The sequence below is a fragment of the Thermobia domestica genome, chromosome 6, assembly GCF_964235325.1.
Source record: "Thermobia domestica chromosome 6, izTheDome1.hap1.1, whole genome shotgun sequence".
NCBI lineage: Eukaryota > Metazoa > Arthropoda > Insecta > Zygentoma > Lepismatidae > Thermobia > Thermobia domestica.
Window position 1 is genome coordinate 172290224 of NC_137459.1, and position 20260 is coordinate 172310483.

General features: G+C 30.9%; 1 protein-coding gene across 50 annotated transcripts in view; it reads right to left on the minus strand.

Annotated features, from left to right (window-relative positions):
* bt (projectin protein bent) overlaps positions 1-20260 on the minus strand; it is a 437567-nt gene that overhangs the window by 125914 nt on the left and 291393 nt on the right. For all 50 annotated transcript variants that reach the window (XM_081762406.1, XM_081762402.1, XM_081762405.1 and 47 more), the window contains 11 exons: positions 17822-18121; positions 16257-16431; positions 14763-14890; positions 12849-12993; positions 12555-12691; positions 9230-9414; positions 6594-6708; positions 5345-5480; positions 3553-3719; positions 2865-3146; positions 1135-1275 (listed from right to left, as the gene is read on the minus strand). In XM_081762406.1, the coding sequence (XP_081618532.1) occupies positions 1135-1275; positions 2865-3146; positions 3553-3719; positions 5345-5480; positions 6594-6708; positions 9230-9414; positions 12555-12691; positions 12849-12993; positions 14763-14890; positions 16257-16431; positions 17822-18121 (1911 nt within the window). The remainder of the gene's footprint in view (positions 1-1134; positions 1276-2864; positions 3147-3552; positions 3720-5344; positions 5481-6593; positions 6709-9229; positions 9415-12554; positions 12692-12848; positions 12994-14762; positions 14891-16256; positions 16432-17821; positions 18122-20260) is intronic.

Sequence of the window (20260 nt, forward strand, 5' to 3'; positions counted from 1 at the left end):
TTTAATTATTTTTCATCACTAAACCTTCAAAAAATATCTGCTTATGTTGGTAGTTGTTTTATTCATATACCAGTAAAAATAACGTATTGGTCCCACGACACCACTAATTCCAATTCAAAGAATTAATTGTATTATGTAATACAAAACTAAAATATAGAAATTAAGAAGTAAAATGGACTCTTTTTGACTTTGAGCCAAACAGAAGAAATGTTCCGAATACCACAGAAATTTATGGCTTGCAAAACTGACTTGAAAATGAGTGTGCTTTTGAAAACATAATCTGGTAATTTAAACAAGAAAGCGCTCAAATAACTAGGAGAAATGTTCTGCTTGAAACACAAAAAATAACTATTAATATATATATATATATATATATATATATATATATATATATATATATATATATATATATATATATATATATATATATATATTATTTAATATTGTTTATTTTCCTATCATTTTTGAAAATAAAATATTTGGTTGTAACAAAAAATAAAAATTGTTTTACTAACAATTTTCTTATTAACTTCTGAACATTCCTCACTAATCATTTCATTATTTCCGTTTGATTAAATAAACTCGGAAGAATTTTACATTTAAATAACAAGCAGATAAAATTATAAATTTCAAGTAAATGCAAGGAACAAATTAGAAATACATCATTTGGTGAAATTCATTAAGATGATCTCATATTTTGCTTAGAACTAATTTATGAAGTAATGAAGATAGTTTGCATAAGTTTATTTTTTCGTAAAGAACTTAGTTCAGACAGTAAACTTGGTGCTTGGTGTTATATGATTCATTGTGTGCATTTCGGCTTATAGTTAATTGATTTAAGTACCTGCATAGGCTACAGAATCATTTTCTACAATATTTCTACTTATATATTATTGCAAACAAAATGATACTTAACAATGTAACTAACACCAGAAACTTGCATAATAATTTTTATTAATAAAATTTCACGACATAAACATAAAGATGAAGTTCATACCACTTAAGAAAATAATCCAGTTGTTCAAAAGAAAACCGGTAATCAATCTAACCAAATTCTTAGAAAAGCACCAAAGAAAGAACAATAAAACATCAGTAGAACATCAGTAGAACAATAAAACATTAGTAGATACATACCTGTTTCAGTATCCATTTTCTCTACAACATACTGCTCAATCGGAGAACCGCCATCATCTTGTGGTGGATTCCACTTCAAGTTACAACCTTCTTTATGCACATCTGATATCCTTAGAGGACCTTCTGGTCTTCCAGGTTTATCTGGAAAATAATTATACATAACAAAAAGTAAGAAACTATAAATGTCGAATATTAAGACAGCAAAGTCAAAATCGTGAATATATTTGAAACTGACTTGGTTATTTGAAAGATCAAAATTTTTCCATATACAGTGAAGGATAAACTAAAACAATGATATGTACTGTCTGTACTACCTGCTTTCCAGATGATTCTGATGTGAAAGCCAATTATACGATCGTTGGAAAGATAGAAATTCAAGTAAGTATGCCGAATCACACCTGAAGAACTTTGATTTTTTGCAAATGCATATAACGAACCATTGTTGTGAAAGTTTTAAAGAACATTAAAGATATTACACGATTATTCTTATTTTAGAACATGCATTACTGGCGGCTTTGCGGCGAGCGACTGTAGTATTCCATCATATCGTCCATCCATGATGATTTTGATTTCTCAGGAATAGTTTGACAAATTTGAACCAAAATTAGTGTGAAGTTAATTGAAGATCGATTTAGATGATTTGCAAAATTTAATTGAAATTAGTTATAAACCACGACCAAGTTTGGTTGAGGCCAATCAAAGTGAAAGGCTGAACCAACAAATGACTAAAGATGGCTTGAAAATGGAAACGATAATAAAAAATGATATTTAGGACCAGAGTTGGTCATGGAGGCGAAATTTAGGGAAGAAAGCATGTATTGATTCTACTCAGCGTGTACTAACACACTCTCATTTAAAAGGACTTTTTATGTTGAGAGACGAAGGTTGAAGAAACAAGTCTTTGTTCTGAATGTTTCTATAGACAAATAAGTCTTAAAATTGAACGCAAAGACAATAATAAAACCGGATAAGTAGAGGTAACTTTAATCAATTCGGTTTTCTCCTAATTAACTTTTTTTTTTCTGAAGTACTTATTCTAAGGTGTGTCTGATGATTTACAGAACAAATATTTAGAAACAGCAATATTCTTATTACTTATAATCATCTTCATGATTTGAAGTCAAAATAAAAAGGAAAGTTTCACCGTGAGGTATATTAGGCGGAATGCAACTGTGAAAAATAGAAATGAAAACAGCAAACTAAGACTATCAGGGAAAGTTATGAAATTTTTTGTAACAGAACAATGTGCAAGAATTCTTACAGCTACGATGATAATAAGCAAACCTTATGTTCTTCTATATTATTGACAGAATCAACATAGATCTAAGCAAAGGATCTACAAGCAATTCTTTTCTCTTCCTTCTACTAAATTAAGTCTACGGAATTTAATATCCTTGGAGGTTATGATGCAAATTCTACCAAAAATTATGAAACGACACAAACATGACGGTGCCAGACTTAACTTATTGAATTTCAATCGATTCTTTACAAAGTATAAGTTAGCATTCCACAAAATACATAAATTGATTCTCATCTCATTGACACCTCAAGCTTTCAGTGTTATTTGCAAATTAACCAAGGTAAGTAGATTTTCAAAATGTATAAGATTAAACTTACCCGTTAAAGGAATATTTAAAATAAATATTTAAGCAACATTTAATGGAAAAATCAAATAATCTATCTACTATTTCTAGAAAATCCATGCATTCCTTTTAAAAACTTATTCTTACCAAGTACTGTCACCTCAACTGTTGCTTCGTCTTTTCCTGAATTATTTTCTGCCTTGATTACGTATTGTCCTGAATCTTTTCTTGTTGCAGCTGTTACAATGAGCTTTGTCTTATAATCTTCACTTTCAACAGTCAAATTGTCTTTTGTTTCAAGCCTTGCTTTGTTCAAGAACCAAGATTTCTTCGGAGGTGGTTCTCCAGATATTTTAACATCAAACCGGATATTTTGTCCAGCTTTAATGACAAGATCCTTTAGAGTACTTCTGTCAATACGAGGTGGAGCTGCAAAGAAATATTATTACAAGTAAGTTCCACGAAATTTAAACCACTGAAGCAAACAATCATAAGTGTTTTCAAAATATAAGTGTAACGAGGAATCAACTTGTATTATGTTATTACGAATATTTATCAAACGCATTCCTCAAATAAGAAACAGAAGATTCTATATCTTTTACATAGTTTCTCCTTTTTCTTTTGTTATTTATTTTCTTTATTTAATGAAGAATATTTAGATCGTTCCTGTGAAATGACATTGACTGTTTCATGGTATTGACATTACATGGATTACAATATGTTCATATCTGAATGTTGCAGTAATTATTATACAAAAGAATTTATGAACATTAATCGCAAACCCTATTTAGATATTTAGGACATTTAGGATGCAATCTAGTGCAGAAAGACTCACCATATCTGGCTTTAGCAGTCATAGTGTCACTTGGGTCACTAGGTTTGCTAACTCCACCCTTATTTACAGCTTTCACCCGGAATTGATATTTCATTCCCTCAACGAGATCTGGTACTTTTGCTTCACATTTGTTGCCTATTACCTCAATAGCTTTTTGCCACTTTGAACTGAAATAAATCAACAATAACAATGCTTAATATAACTCGATTACAATATAATTATGTTTTAATACAAAATAATATAATGAAAGTATTATTTTCACTAAACTTTGGTAAATAATATAATCCCAGAACAGGTAAATTTACCAGCTATTCTAATCAATTTCGATAGTTTTAAACTGGATTATGTGTATTTGGATCAAAAGTTGAAATAACATACACTGAAAAGTGAGACACTGTGAAATATGCTTTGTACTACTTGCTTATTTCATGAATGTTGTTCTTTGACGAACAATAAGATTCCTAATTAATTATATGGTACCTATGGAATGTGTTGTTTGAGCACGAATTATAATTTATACTTCAAAATCATTGTGAAATTAAAACTTCAGCTTTTCTGTACTCATTTCAGTGTTAATTTGTTCCAGTTTGTGAATTGTTGCTAATGAATAAACAAATAAATCTGAGATATGGCATGTTTGAAGAGAATGTCTCCATGGAGCGTTCTCAGATATGTATGGGCTTAAGAAAATAACGAACAGTAGCTTTATTTAAGTTATTACGTAAGCAAACTGGGTCTAAATGAAATCCAAAAAGAAAATGTTAGAAGTTGAACTAACTAGTTTTGCTTACTGCTAAACTTATTATGCACAGCCATTATCACATGAACACTATATTCTATACAATCACATTACTGCGATTAAATTTACTGAACACTATATTCAATATTAACTTTAGCCTATGTGCAGGGCACAGAAACAGTTTCAGTTTATTTTAGGTTTACAAACATAGTTAGAAGATTTAAAACAGGAGTTTTATCGATTAATGCGTGATTTATAATCTTATAAGACCTTCAAATAATTAATATTTGGAAGTGTGTTGTGTATAGTCAAGTTGAAAAAGTTCTCCGTTCTTTGAAAATCCGTATACCCTCTTCCAGAGACGAAGATGTATAAAGAGCCATTGTATAAAGGGATTGTATAAAGAGTCTATTAGCCATTGATTCAATGATCTGAGTAGGCGGTTTTTAAATAGTAAGAGAAAGGGTAATTATTAATTACTGATTATACAAGTTTCTTATTGAAAGATGTATATAGACATTTTTGGATGTCTTTATACATTTTTCAATAAGAAATTTGTCCAAGCTCTATTATTCCAACAAAGAAATGAAGCATTCCTCCGAATAACGCTGTGTGGCACATTTTGGAATATTTATAGTTAACAGTGGAATCATGCTCTACGTAATATGATTGACATATACTGAAAGGCTCATGTCTCCACTGCACAAGATATAGATTAGTATACTGGCAAACTTTGCGCAGAGTATTGCTGTATTTGCAAACATACTACACAGTTTTCTTAGTTTTTTTTTCGGTTTCACTGAAGCATTCTATACAGCGTTACTCAGGAGAATGCTTCAAATGTTGAGTAATACTAAATTATTTAATAGTTCAGTTCATATTCAGTTTATATTTAAACCGAATAGCTTACGGTAATATTGTTTCCAAGAAATAGATAATAGTATGTTCATGACACTTGATCAAAATGTCCAAAATATAATTTGAATATTAACGTCCATCCAGGGTTAACTCATAGTACTCTATGTAATACGAATATTCAGATATCAGCAGTACCTGTATTGGTCCTTCTTTTCGATGATATATGATGTGATTGGAGAACCTCCATCTGACTTGGGTGCTGCCCATTTCAAATCAGCATGATGTTTATCCCAGTCACGAATCTCTGGCTTTCCTGGTTGGTCAGGCTCACCTGAAGAAAACGTAAGAAGTAATCAGTGAAACATTCATTTATTTGCCAGATTATTATTCCTTTTTTGTAAATAATTTATGTATTGTTGTCCTGTAGCGTTAAAATACTATACTTAGTTAAACTTTAGAACAAAGAAAAGAAAATGCTGAATAAGTTCTGAAACATGGCAAGGCAAACTAATGTATTCATAGTAATTTTTAATATTTTAAGATATAACAACAATCTTAATTAAAGAGTTTCAGAGAAAAACTTTTTAGATATTCCAACAAAACTATGAGAGGATAACATGGGGTTGATAATAACAATTCAGATTGGATTGGATTCTTGTGAAGGGACTAAACATTTTACCAATTTGCTTCATATATTTAATTTCCTTAATAATAATTTTAAAATTTTTACAAAAGAACCATAACCTCTCAAAAATTATTATGAAGGGAAATTAACGAAAGCCCTTATTGATCTTAAAGGTCATAACGAAGTTGTAAATATAAAACTTATGTCCATTAAATAGTGTTTCAAAAGTAACACGATTTTTACAATAATTAATTGATTTGATCACTTGTCCACTATTTTTAGGTAGAAACTAATTATATTTTAAAACATTTTTCTGACCAGAACAAAATGAATTATTTAATAGCTATACGATTTTTGTTACAGTTTCAAGGACCTAACGTCCTCTTCATCAGACATTGAGAAAAGACAGATGACAGCAAATCTTATATCTTCCTCATCCGTTAGTTAGCATTTTCATTTCGTTTAAATGTTTTAAAATGTTTTAAAATGTTATTTTGATTAACCAAAACTAATTATAATGTAAGATGTTAAACGATTTATGAATTTCTAAATTGCCTTGGGTTCTGAAAATACTTGTCACAAGATATTTAAGATATATATTCTTATAGATTTTTTTTTGTGTGTGTGTGTGTTTGTTTGTGTATACCAATGCATTAAACACTAAAATGTTTTATTAGAAAATAGGAAAGAATGCAAGGAAATAATAAGTAATAGACATATTTATAATTATTTTAAAAGATTATATATTCTCAAAACTTACTCATACAAAGATACTATCTATCCCTAATACTATATTGTAAAGAAAAAGGATGGACTTACTGTATGGATTCTTAGCTAATGTTGGAAGATCTGTTTCCAGTGGTTCAGATTCTCCTTCAGAGTTAACAGCCTTTACTCGGAATTGATATTCTTTACCTTCGTTCAAGCCAGAAACCTGAAATAACAAAGAACGTCCTCATATGCAGATGTGGTTGCCATTTGTCTCTTTCAGGTGGCAGAAATAAAGTTAGATACAGGCTATTTCCATTGCTACAAATGTTGGAAAATACACACAAAAATTTTGAATTTCAGTTAAAGTATGTAAATGTAATTTGCATACGTCAAATATAATTTGATAACTGAAAAATCAAAGACATTAATTTCAAAGGCAGGATTTAAGGACTCATAAGATAAGGAAGCCTCGTTGATTGTAGACAAGGAGTTGCATCAATATGTAAAAATAAATAAATAAATAAATAAATAAATAAATAAATAAATAAATAAATAAATAAATAAATAAATAAAATAAAATAAAATTTAAAAAAATAAACTTGTAGATCGGTCCTTAAATTTCAAACTTTGATGATGACTTAGTGCTCCATTGATGTATAAGCACTCATACAGCCGTTTCGAACATCCCAAAACTATACATTGGCTGTCTTTATTTAAAATATCCTGAATAACCTTATAGATTTTCTCCTTAGCCGCATATATCAAAAGAACTTTTAGCATACAGTTTTGTTTTAACATCCCTCACAAATAGAAGGCGCAGGGTGTTAAATCTGTAGACTTGTAGACCAAGGGATTAATTCCTAACGACTGATTAATCTCACCAGTTGTTTGTCTAATGTTTTATCTGACAGACGAAATGGTGAAAGCACCCCGCCATGTTCAAAACAAATAGTAATATGTATGCCTTATGTGCATAATTCTGGAATTACAAGTATTTGCAACACAAGCTAGTACACATTTGTAGTAATTTTCTTGAAGGAGAAATAGCCTATTACACATTCAATGGAAATGGCGTGCTCGCTCATGAGAATATTCACCTTGCCCGACACAAGAAAAATTGCCAAATTTAAAAACAAAATTAATATGACATTGTTTTTTTTTTTTTTTTTTTTTTTTATCCCATTAAGCATCATTTCGTAAGATTTTATGCAAATGCCTCAATTACCCTTACTTAAGTCTTGTACCATTCTTAGATAATTTCTCTTTAAATTGTTTAACGCATTATCTCTTCTATGTTGCACTGACACTCAGTTCTACTTCTGCAGCTCTTCTTCTGACGGAAGTCTTGGGACTCTTTAGTGGACTCGGTCTCACTGATTCAACCATTTTGATGCTGATTGCAGGTATAACAATATGTGGTAAATCAGTAATACTTTCAGTTTCTTTGGTTCCTAAACCACCGTAATTTTCAGTAAAGTATGTTATTTTCGAACTATTGTAGATCAGTGCAAATAAACTTACACGAATAATCACCATTACACAAAGCGAATGATTCAAAATAACAATGATGTTTGTACATTCACAAAGCGAATGATTCAAAATAACAATGATGTTTGTACGTTCAATGAATTCTTGACTCGTAGGATAAATGGAAAATCGAAACATGCAATAGATATATATAGTTAATAGCTGTACATAGTTACTTGTTAAGTTAAAACAATGCTTCTCTGATCCGTAACTTTTCTATGAACGCATAATTTAGATTCACCGAACAAAGAACACCTGTCCTAAACCGTCACTGTCTTGTAATTAATTGGTTAACTGTTCAGGAGACGTTGATCATAACGTTATTTCCAAAGTGTTAAATTATGACGTCCATTTTACAAGTTATTCAATGTTGCTGCAATTTATCGTTCGGATACGTATTACTTTCAAAACACTCTATTACTTCTGATCTGGATAGCCCACTGCCGATCTTTACGGCATTTGAAAATTTCATAATTTAATAGAGCATTTAGAATATAGTGATCATATTATTTAATATATATATATATATATATATATATATATATATATATATATATATATATATATAATCACGCCCTTGAACAGACCACTTTCGATTGATTCTGAAAGTTCAAGATTTGGCACATGATTTGATATGTCATGATTTTGTTTCAAGAGTATATGTACAAAACTAGTCGTTAAAGTTCTGGTACGAGTTAACGGTATTATCATGTGAATATATAACATAATAGTGTACGTCTATTGATCAATAAAATACCAGCATTTTGACTATGTTCCTTCAAACAACACACGGAAATATATTTATTAAAAAGTTCTTTCTGTCAATTAAATGCTAAAAGTTTCGATGCAAGTTTAAGAAAATAAATGATTGCGCCAGTAGGGAAAGGAAATTTGTAATTATTGTGCACATTGATTCTTCTAATAACTTGTAGAGAATGTTTCGAAAATGAAAATTACTTAATAATAATATATAGTATAAACAATGTTTAATAACGCACTCATTTGATTACTTTCATTATAAATAAGTACCTTTGAAATTTTATTCAAATGCGTTTGAAAACTAATTAGCATGGGTATGAGAACATTTATTATTACGTACTAATTGATCACTGAATTCTAGTTTATGTGAGGTAATAAAAGTGTTTCCTTTATTTGCATGAAAGTGTTCACTTAGAACTTCTTATTCAAGCTAAAAAGAATTGAATATATATTTCTACCTCTGCCTCTGGTGTTTTGCTTGTTCCAACAGGAACCCAGCGACCAGTTTCTGTATCCATACGCTCAATAACGTAATGATCGATGGGCTCGCCACCATCGTCTTCTGGTTTATCCCACTTCAGCTTGCAGCCTTCCGCAGTAACATCTGAAACTTGCAATGGCCCCTTAGGTTTACTTGGTTTACCTGTAATAATAATTAAAAAAAAAACTTATAATTGTAACGCAATAGCAATTGTTATGTAATCAAGTAGTTCTTAGATATTAGCTATTTAATGTTGTACCGGTTATGGTTTCAAACAACCCAAAATCTCGATACTCTTGATCAATAGCTATATTCCAATACTGCAACTTTACTTTATGTACTGCCGACTTGGATTTAATATTTATAAGTTTAGAACTTGTAATTTATATGTTCAATAAATATTTTAAAAAATATGTATATGTAGCAAAAAAAGAAAGAGAATACTTTTCATCTTAACTGTTTCTCAAACATTAGAGGTTATTAGATATTTAACGAAATCGTTTATTCTTTTCCATTGTACACTTTGAGTTAATATTCAATGTTATTTCATGGCACGTGTCTGGGAAGAACACTTTATCACTATTATAAACAATGGCATACAGTGAAATTTTATTCCGGTGCGGGAGGGGGGGGGGGCAGATTTGAGAAAAAGTTATGTACTATTTAGGTAGTGATTTAATAATATATAACTTGGGTACATCCATGACTGTAAATGTTCAATAAAATATACACTCGTACTACTTTCATCACTCCTAAATAAACAATGTATTGTCTGTGACAAAATTAAATATAACAGTTTATACAGGTTTTCTAAGTACTTACAATGTTATGCTAATTTTGTTGCATATTTTACATAACTATAGTTCCTAGTTACAAAAATGCAATATTTAAACCTTGTCGCATGGATTTTTTCTTTCCATTTTTCAAACAAAATTGAGGAAAAGTTATATGGCCTATGCAATATTGTTCTTCCTTTAATGTACGCGTACAAAATGAATAAATCACGCAGTATACTTTTGGCAATGTTAGAAAGCATTTCCACAGCAATTTCCCGATGAACACTCAAAAGAGCTAGGCTAGTAAGCAGATATTGGCCAATCGTACTTTGCAGGTAGCTTTTCTGCCTCTTCCGTAATGAAGTTCCTTTCAACTGAAACAGTCGGTACAGGTCGGAAGTTAGTCGACAATTACTAGTATTTGCAACATTTTCATATATTGGGATAAAATATTTGGTTGCACTGCATCAATGCGTCAATACTGTTTGAGGCCTATCACTTTGTATAGTGTCGTTCCACGTTGACTACCATAGTTCAAATTCAGAAAGTGTAGTTATGATATACTGTAAGGTATCTTGGCAGAACTGTGTACATTTCCTAGGATCAGAGTTAACTAAATATCTTGGAATGAATGCCTGAATATTTGTAAGGTGGTGTTTGTAGTTTACAAACCGCTCAATTCTGAAATGACTATCTTGAAATGGTTTGAAAACAAATCTCCTTAATATTCTTCTGGATCAGTTCCATAAATATATCTCTGTGACACTGGCGAGAAGAAATTATTGGTTTCTCAATATTGATTCCAGTTATGGCGGCAATTCCTACGGCTTCTTTAAAACACAATTTGAACTCACTGCCTCCATTGAAATGCCAATATTTTATTAAAATATAATAAACATGTTGGTACTCTTCCTAAAACTCAGAACTGGATGATATTTTCCAATTTCAGCCACGTCATGCTTCATTCATACTGTTATGCCTTCAGTACATTAAGACAACTATATGCAAGATCAAACATACTACATAAGTTATTTGAACATGCACGATAATAAGCTGCATGTAATTTTTGAATTGAATACAAGAAGAAATACATAATTACAACAGGTATTATATTGGAAACTACAATAATCAATAATTAACTTATCAATAGCATCAATAAGAAGAAAATAACACATCTATTGTACTAAAATATTTTCTTAAAAAAATCTACAGTATTTCGGGGAGGAGTTTGATGAGTATAGGTAACTTCTGAAGTTGAAATCAATTGTTTAAAATATAATTCTGAATTGGTTTAAATAAGAATCATTCACATATTTGAAAACAAATAATGAAGAAAATATAATTCTAAGCAACATATTGGATGACTGCAAAGGCAAGACTACGTAATGAAAAAAAAAAAAAAAAGCTTTGTGTGGTAAAATTTCAATAAAAATTGGTTGATCGATAATAGTGAAAGCTTTTCCTTTCCCTAACATTCTGCATAATCTTTCATTTTTATATGAATCATTTTCTTGATTTACTAAGCTGAATTTTCATATGCCACCTTTGCATTCTTATTGAGCTGTATCCTCCAACACTGTTTGACTTAAAAGAACTTTGCCAGGTGTTAGTGCTAGTGGTAGTGCATTATATTGTTTTGAAGCAAAATGGTTATTATCAATTATTTCCTTGGGGAATGATGGCTAAGTATGAAAATATGAAAATGATCCACACTTTTAGCATTTTATTGAAGCTCTAAAATTAAATTTAGTATTATGCTGAAAATATACAATTTACCCTTTTCTTCGTATCATATCAGTCTCAGCTGTTTTGAGCTCATTGAACAAACTCTCAAAGGTGATTATGGTTATTGTGTAAATGATTTTGTCATGATTGATAATGGCTTTATGGAATTATGGCCGAAAAACTCTTCCACACATACAGCACTAGCAGATTGGCCATTTATGGATTCCCCTGTAACTAAATTAATCCAAAATGGTCTCATTAAGCAAACGTGTACGATGATAGTGTTTGTGAGTAGATGCTTTTATAAATCGAAATCGTTATAATTGAGCTTGTCCTTGAGAATTGTGGCCGAATAGTTGTGTCATGCATTAGTGACTCGAAGTTGCATGACTTATTACTTGTGGAATTATAATTTACTGCTAATTATTACAGTAGAATCTTTCACTATGTACATCAGGGTATTCTGAAGTTTTATCGCATACTATCGAAAAGTGGACTATGAAACCTTATTATCAAATTGAAAAGATATGTATTTGGTAAAGTTCAATAGGTTTATTGAAGTGGAAACACTTTTACATTTGTATCGAAAAGGAAGTTTTAGCTATAAGAAATCGAAGTATTTACGTCATGACTTTGGGAAAACAAATTTATAAGATGTCTTTGTAATAGGATGTTACTTATGTTGCAGAGTTTGTAGGTTAAGCTAAATTTGCAACCAAATGCATTTTATCTAACTTGTTTGTCTTCCAAAATGAAGTTACCAAAATGAAAAAGCATCCAGTAAAAATTTTATATACTTACTCAAAACTGTTATTTCCACATCCACTTGATCCTGTCCTGAGTCATTTTTGGCGGCTATGGTGTAGACACCAGAATCCGACCTCTTAGCCTTTTGAAGGATAAATGTTGTTTTATAATCCTCGTTTTCAATTTTGATCCTAAACAGAGAAATTAGAATGTAAGACAGTTGTAATTGGATTTACACATGTACATAAGACTACCATAGTGCAAAAATCATTATTATATATTTAAAATGAATAATTAGCAAAATGTAAATTATGAAGTAATATTTGCTCAAAATATAGCAAATCATACCTTTCTGGTGCTCTCAGCACTTGACCCTTCAAAGACCATGTAATTTTTGGTGGTGGTTCACCTTTCACATCTGCTTCAATGCGCAACATTTGACCAGTATGAATTATCTTCTTCTGCAAATTCTTACGATCAATGTAAGGAGCCACTGTGAGTAAAGAGAAAACGAATATGGTAATTTGAAAAAGTAGTTTTATGGCAATTTCAAAATTATTCAAAATCAATCAAATCAATGTTTTCAAGAGTTACTAAATTGATATATATATATATATATATATATATATATATATATATATATATATATATATATATATATATATATATATATATATATAAGAAATAGAATTATACGATATATTTTCTGCACTTTTCAATAAACTTGTATTTTACCTAGGTATTTGATTTAATTTTAATTATAACATTTCAAGAGATACTCTAGAGAACTTCGAGATCTTTCTAGTGAATTTTGAAAGTCTGGATGATACGTTAACTATTTCTATTAATATAATTTGATGTTAATGTTGAAATATAGTCCATTTTTCTACTTATTTTAGACTTGGGGTTGGATAGTGATAGGAGGAACGATGAAAGTAATAGAATAACCAACGGGCGTAGAATAATGATCATGGTTAGCATCAGTATGTCTCGGGTCCCAATCCACAGGCCAGTCATTCTATCTAAGATCTTTCCGGGATCCTCTCTCGGTTCCGTCCGGCGAATATTACAATGGTATCTGTAAATGTAGGCCCTGTTTGAGTTCCTTCCAGTTTATTTTCCACTGGCTGAAATGCCTGTTCTTCGCATGGGGAGAATAGAATTATGGAAAATATTTGAACCCTTCGAGAGTACGCACTTTAGTAAAAGTGTAATGATACAAACCCATTAGATACTTTATTCCTCGCGGAAAGTTTGAAACCCTGGCCTCTTAGGATACGCCCTTTAATTAAAGTGACATGGTAAAATCTCAGTTTGAGGTAGGTACTGAGTTCCAAAGTTAATTTCAACTGGGTTAATCATTTTCCAGTGATGTAATCACAAACAACCAGCAGTTACTTCCAATGTAAAGAAAAGAATTATAGAAAATACTTTCCTCCCCCTTAAGAACAGAAATCTTCCAAAACTCTGGAACATGTATTCCTTTAGGAATAAGTTTGTATACCGAGTTTCATCTTTCTAACTTGACGGACTCACAACATATTGTACTTTTTACACACATTTTCTACAACCTCTACCCCTGTTAGGATGCACTCTTTAATCAATGTAACATGATAAAATTCCAGCTCAAGGTACATACTAACTATGTTTAAAACCTAATTTCAAACTGTTCAGCTATTTGCCCGTGATGCAATCACAAACAACAGGCCATCACTTTCAGTGTGAAGAAAGAAATTATAGAAAATGCCCCTTAAAACAGAAATAATTAAAAACGGTGAGATATGTTTTCCCTTATTTTTAATGAGGAGTTTATATGCCAAGTTGATGCTCTTAACTTGACAGAATCGTGAGAAACTCAATTTTGGGACATAAAATTTGATTCTACATTCCCCTTTTAGGTTATGCATTTTAATCAAAGTGACAATAAAAATCCAGTTCAAGGTAGGTGATAACTAAATCCAAAAATTCATTTTAATAGGTTCAACCGTTTTTCCGGACAAACAATACCTTTTCCTTTGTAAATAATAGGTTGCTATTAAAGTTGTTGTTGTTAATTATCGCAGTGTAAATTAGCATCGATGGCTGTGTCTGGTAGTTTGTGAAATAAATAAATGATAAAACGAGAATGTGACAAAAGAATAGAAACATCAGTATAATTAGCATTCCGGTGAATTTTACTGCACTTGTTATAAATTCTTTAACATGTAATTGATTTTGATTGTGCTTATTTCTCTTTAAAGAAAGGAAGAACTAACAACTTACAGAATCTTGGTTTGGCTATAACTGATTTCGATGGATCACTTGGCTCACTTGGGCCAGCTTTATTCACAGCCACTATTCTGAATTCATATTCATGTCCTTCTTCCACAGTAGTTACACGGGCAACAGTTCTGTAAAAACAAATGGAATATTCACTTAATATTTATAGTTTATGTAAGCATCCAATTGGTATAAAACATTACACATTAAAGTATAAATGAAAATGAAAAAAATAATGCATTAGTCACTTTATTTTCCTATCTACCAATGGAAATGAGAAAAATTAAGAATAAACCATAAAATATGATGATACGAAAGTATTCAGGGATTGTAAATGTACACTCAATTCAAGATAGACACATTAAATATTGTAAAACGTTTTTTTAAGCTATGTATTGGTGAATGCAAATAATCAAAATAAATTGAAGGAGCGTAATTAGTGAAAACTTTCGTAATATTGCTTTATTCTTTATAGCCATGATAATACAAATAATCAAACTGCACAAGTATTTTGTGAAATATCATTTAATGTTTATTTAAAGTAGAACAATTCACATCATTATCAACTATATTTGAATGTAAATAGAAAGAAATTATACAAATTGCTAACAGAGTACTGATATATGTATGTTAAGTAGTAAATATGTATTTCTTTTCTATTAAACAACTTAATCATATTATCTTACATAGAAATACAAAGGAAGTCTGATTTATTGTTGTTTGAGTTTACAGGAAATCATTATTTTTAGGTCTGTATTTTGTTAACTGTTTAGGTATAATATTATGTAAATTACTTAGCAGTAATGGTCTTTACATAGGGCGAACCGGGCAACCGCCCGGGGTCTCATACATGGAAGGGTCCTGCACTTCAGAGCAATACCTCTGATTTTTTAAAACGTTTATGGATAACAGGTCATTCCACAAAATTCTAAAACTTAGAAAATCTCGAATAGTGAATGGAATCCAGGACCAATGGTGCACACGCTAGTCAACAAACGTTACAAAGAGTATTGGTTTGATCTCGAGAAAGATTGAAACGTGGAACACCTATTGATTGCATACCCTACATAAATATTCGAGCGAAGCAACTTTTTAGAGAGGCTACTTATTAGTCATTGTTCAGATTCTAGCTTCATACAATTTAGAATTCAGGAGTCATCTGAAGAAATATTCAAAGTGAATTTACAAAACTCACGGCAAGCAAAAGCAAAAATTTATGAAGGTTCTTAAAAACCAAGTACTACTCCAGTATCCTTGATTGTACACGAGATATTGCTACAGCTCTCTATAATATTGTCATTTATAAACAAAGACATGCTGAAGCCAAGAATAATTCTATAGTTTCTTGACGATATTTTGACGGGCAATACACTGTCGTAGACACTACTTTTCATATTATGCAATGCAATGGCGAGAGGCCCCATGGGGATCCCTTGCCCTAGGTCCGCAAGGGCTAAGGCCGCCTATGTAATTACGACTTAACAATAGACGTCTTACCTGTCACCAGGAGCTGTCATAGCATCTACCCAGTTACGGCCTTCCTTATCGCGCATTTGTATAATGTATTTTTCAATAGGTGCTCCACCATCTTTGGTAGGAGCACGCCACTCAAGATCAACAAAGTCCTTATCCCAGTTCCGGGCTTCTGGTCTTCCTGGTTTACCTGGTGGATCTGAAAATAATAAACATTTCGTAGTTTAATGCCTGGTTATTCTCTATAAAGTCGTACATATTGTTTATTAGTTTCTTTTGAACTACTCAGATATTATGTGTTAGATTATAAAGCTTCAAACTCGTCTTAAATAACCTTAACAAATAATGTAAAGTATAAATTAAAGAAGAGTACAATTGTTATCAACATGGGCATCACGTTGATAATTATAAAGAATTAATGTGGGCAAATGGATAAATAACATAAAAGGTACTATATTCTTAAATCTCTGAATTACGCAATATGAATATTTGGTGGTTGCTGAATTCAGAGACATAATTTAGTGTAATAACTTCTCTGTATTTTATTATCTTTACATACTACAATAGCAAATTTGTTTTACTCATTATCTTAATGGAACTTGAATTGACTCATGAATGCAATCATCCGAAACGAACACTGCTTTACGAAGGAGTATATAGAAATCCCTATTTCCTTTTAGCAAACGCTTACACAGTACATGTTCACAAAAACTTTGACGTTAATGGATTCTATGAATAATATTATTCGCTTGTGACATTTAACGGTGTTTAATTTATCCTTTTGTATTTAAGTTATGTTTTTGAAATTCTACCCCACGATATTTTCTCAAAGTAGTGAACCGAAATGTACCATGAAGCCGTGCATAACCTACCATTTCTCGTATTTTATTTATTTTTTGATACTAGAATGTTCTTAGTTTTCTTATAAATTAAGATCGCTACTTTCATTGCTCTGTTTTTCTGGCGAGGAAATTAGCCTTAAAAGACTGTGAGGAAGATAAGTCTCTGTGCTTCTATAGTTACTGGGGGTCAACTAAAATATGCTCTTCAGGCAGTGAAAGAAAAATCTTTGGAGCACAGCACACCACATGAATATGAAGACTAGTCTCAAAAGTTAGAAATGTTTACATGGAGGATATTGTGTAGATTTATCAAAAATGATCATATCGTGTGGTACGTATCGGTTAATTCAGTGTTTCTTACGTTAATATTATTAATTAATAAAATACAGTGAAGGTATGAATTCATGTGGCGAATGAAGGTATGATATCCAAAGATTATATCAAAAGCTAGTTTGTTTCGGATCTACTGTGTTTGCGAAATTACAATTCACTACTAATTTCCTAATTTGTGATCCTTAGATGAAATTTTTTGACTTATAATTACAAGTATTAACCTTAACCTTCTTTTTATATTGGTATGGAACCCTCTCTTTCAAAGTTAATTATTTCAATTTTTTTTTAAATTGTACACATAGGAAAAAGTGTATGTGACTCTACACTAAGTTTCATGTTTAGATTTTTCTTTTCTTTATTGCCAATTTCTCATATGTAAAATTAAGTACCGTGAGCAAAAAAAAATTTACTTACCAAAAGGATTCTTGGCAATAATTGTGCCATCTGTTTCTAATTCCTCGGATTCACCTTCCTTGTTCACAGCCTTCACACGGAATTTGTATGGTTTTCCTTCCTGTAAACCAGTTACATTAGCTTCTGGCTCTGTTGATTTTCCACATGGAATCCATTGTCCTGTTAACGGATCCAATTTTTCTATTTCATAATACTCAATAGGGGAGCCACCATCATCATCTGGTTTCTTCCATTTCAGTTTGCAGCCATTCTTGGTTACATCTGATACATCTAATGGTCCTTTTGGTTTTGCTGGTTTGCCTTTAAAAATAACAGAAAATGTTGTATTCAATATTCAACATGTTTTTACTTATTTGAAACTGAAACTTAGAAATTTTGAATTCTTATTCAACAGAACTTCTTCACTATCTAAAGCTACCTACTAAATAAGAAAGAAAATATAGTCAAAAATTAAATATAGAATTATTTTTAACTCACTTCTTCAAGTGTATACGAGTTCAAATTCTAACTTCAACTTCAAATATCAACTAAAAGGCATATTTGCAAACGTGATATTATAAACTATCAAAAACAGCGCTTTTTTTTTAAAAAAAAAGAAAGACTTTTTATTATCTTACTATGGCCATTCTTAAATAACATTACTAGTGATGCTGTACAATGTACAAGCGAGCAATTTTTTTTTCTTTCTTATTTTCATCAGTTACTATTACTACCACAAGCAATTCTTAATCTTCAAATTTCTAATACTAAAAGCATCCACTTTTTTAAGAATCTGGAAGAGGGGTTAATTCAATCCCACATAATTTTCAAATTTAACTCGTAAGCAGTAATGATTGTGTGGAAACCTTAAGAAGCATACGCGATATACTATACTAAAACGGAATAATTTTTACGGGTTATTGCGGAATGTTTTTCTAAACGGGGAGGAGAAGAGGAAAATAGGAAGATAAAGTCAATTTATTATTCTCAAATGATTTTAAACGCGAGCATTGAGAATGATTAGAAAACAAAAAATAAATATATGTGTCTTATCGCTTCAACACAAAATGCACGCGCAGCACCATTCGCAGGGCTCTCCCAGCTAATCTACCGGTTAGCGCGCACCTTTGGTCCCGGTTCGAGAGTATTGAAATTTGAATGCAGTACAATGGTTTGAATTTCACCTTAAACTGTAAGTCTATGTTACGTACAGTACTGTCAATACTACTACAGCCACGCGCTACTGTGCATGCCCAACAGCTTCACTTTACTCAGGACCGGAACATATAGGAATCTTGCTTTAATGGACACCAAGCACAGGTTATTGCGAGTTTGTTGCACGAATAATCATTTTTTCTTAAAATCTGCATTTATGGTTATGACGGCTGTGCTCTTCTACAATGAACTTACACACTGAAACACAACGTCACCTATAAAATACGTCTTCTGAAAGTACAAAGAGTCGATTATGATTAATGATTAGGTTATTATTAAGGCATGATTTTTGTAATGGATTTTTAGTAGAACCCCACTTATAAATCTGGACCGAAATAAGTATTACTTCTACTTTGTGTACCTAGCACAGGTTGATGTGTTTAGGACATTTTCTTCTTTCTTCTTTATTTTTCTTTTTCTTTTTTATATATTTTTTTTTACATAAAATACTGTATCTATAGCTATAAGAGTTATACTCTCCTAACGTTAGCCTGCACCGAGGAATACAATGCTATAAAAAATACCAGTATAATTCGATGGCTGAAGGTATTAAGAGTCGGTTATGTTAAAAAGGCAATATATATATATATATATATATATATATATATATATATATATATATATATATGTGTGTGTGTGTGTGTGTGTGTGTGTGTAACAGTTTTAGTAGGATCTGCATTGTAAATCTGTACTACATTTTATTTCCAATAATAAGTATTCGATCACTGAAAACATTCGTAAGTAAAGTCCTTCCTGCCTTACACGTCTTTATGGGTTATAATATTGCAGTGAGTCAGCAACTTACCAAGTTCTCTTTACTACTGAGTTTGTTATAAATCAGAATTGTATTAGATAAAATTAATATGCTGCAACTAAGATTGCACAGACATAATACTGCCTACTAAACAGTATTAGACTAAATTATCTTAATTATTCATAATAAATGTCAATTTCACCACTAGATATTTTCTATATACAATTTATCCAAAGTTTTTACAGTAAACAAACGAACAAATAAATAAAAAGTAAATAATTAATGATGAGTTTAAAATCTTGAATTTGTCTGAATGTTATATTTTCTTTCTTTTCCATAAATATAGTCATAGAATCAACTACTCACAGGTCAACCGTAACATCTTCAACATCTCAAAATTTTTATGATACAAACCTTTGTGAAGCTATTAATTTAACAGTATGTATATGTGCAAACTTACAACATGGAGAAATTTACACTTTTATTCTTCA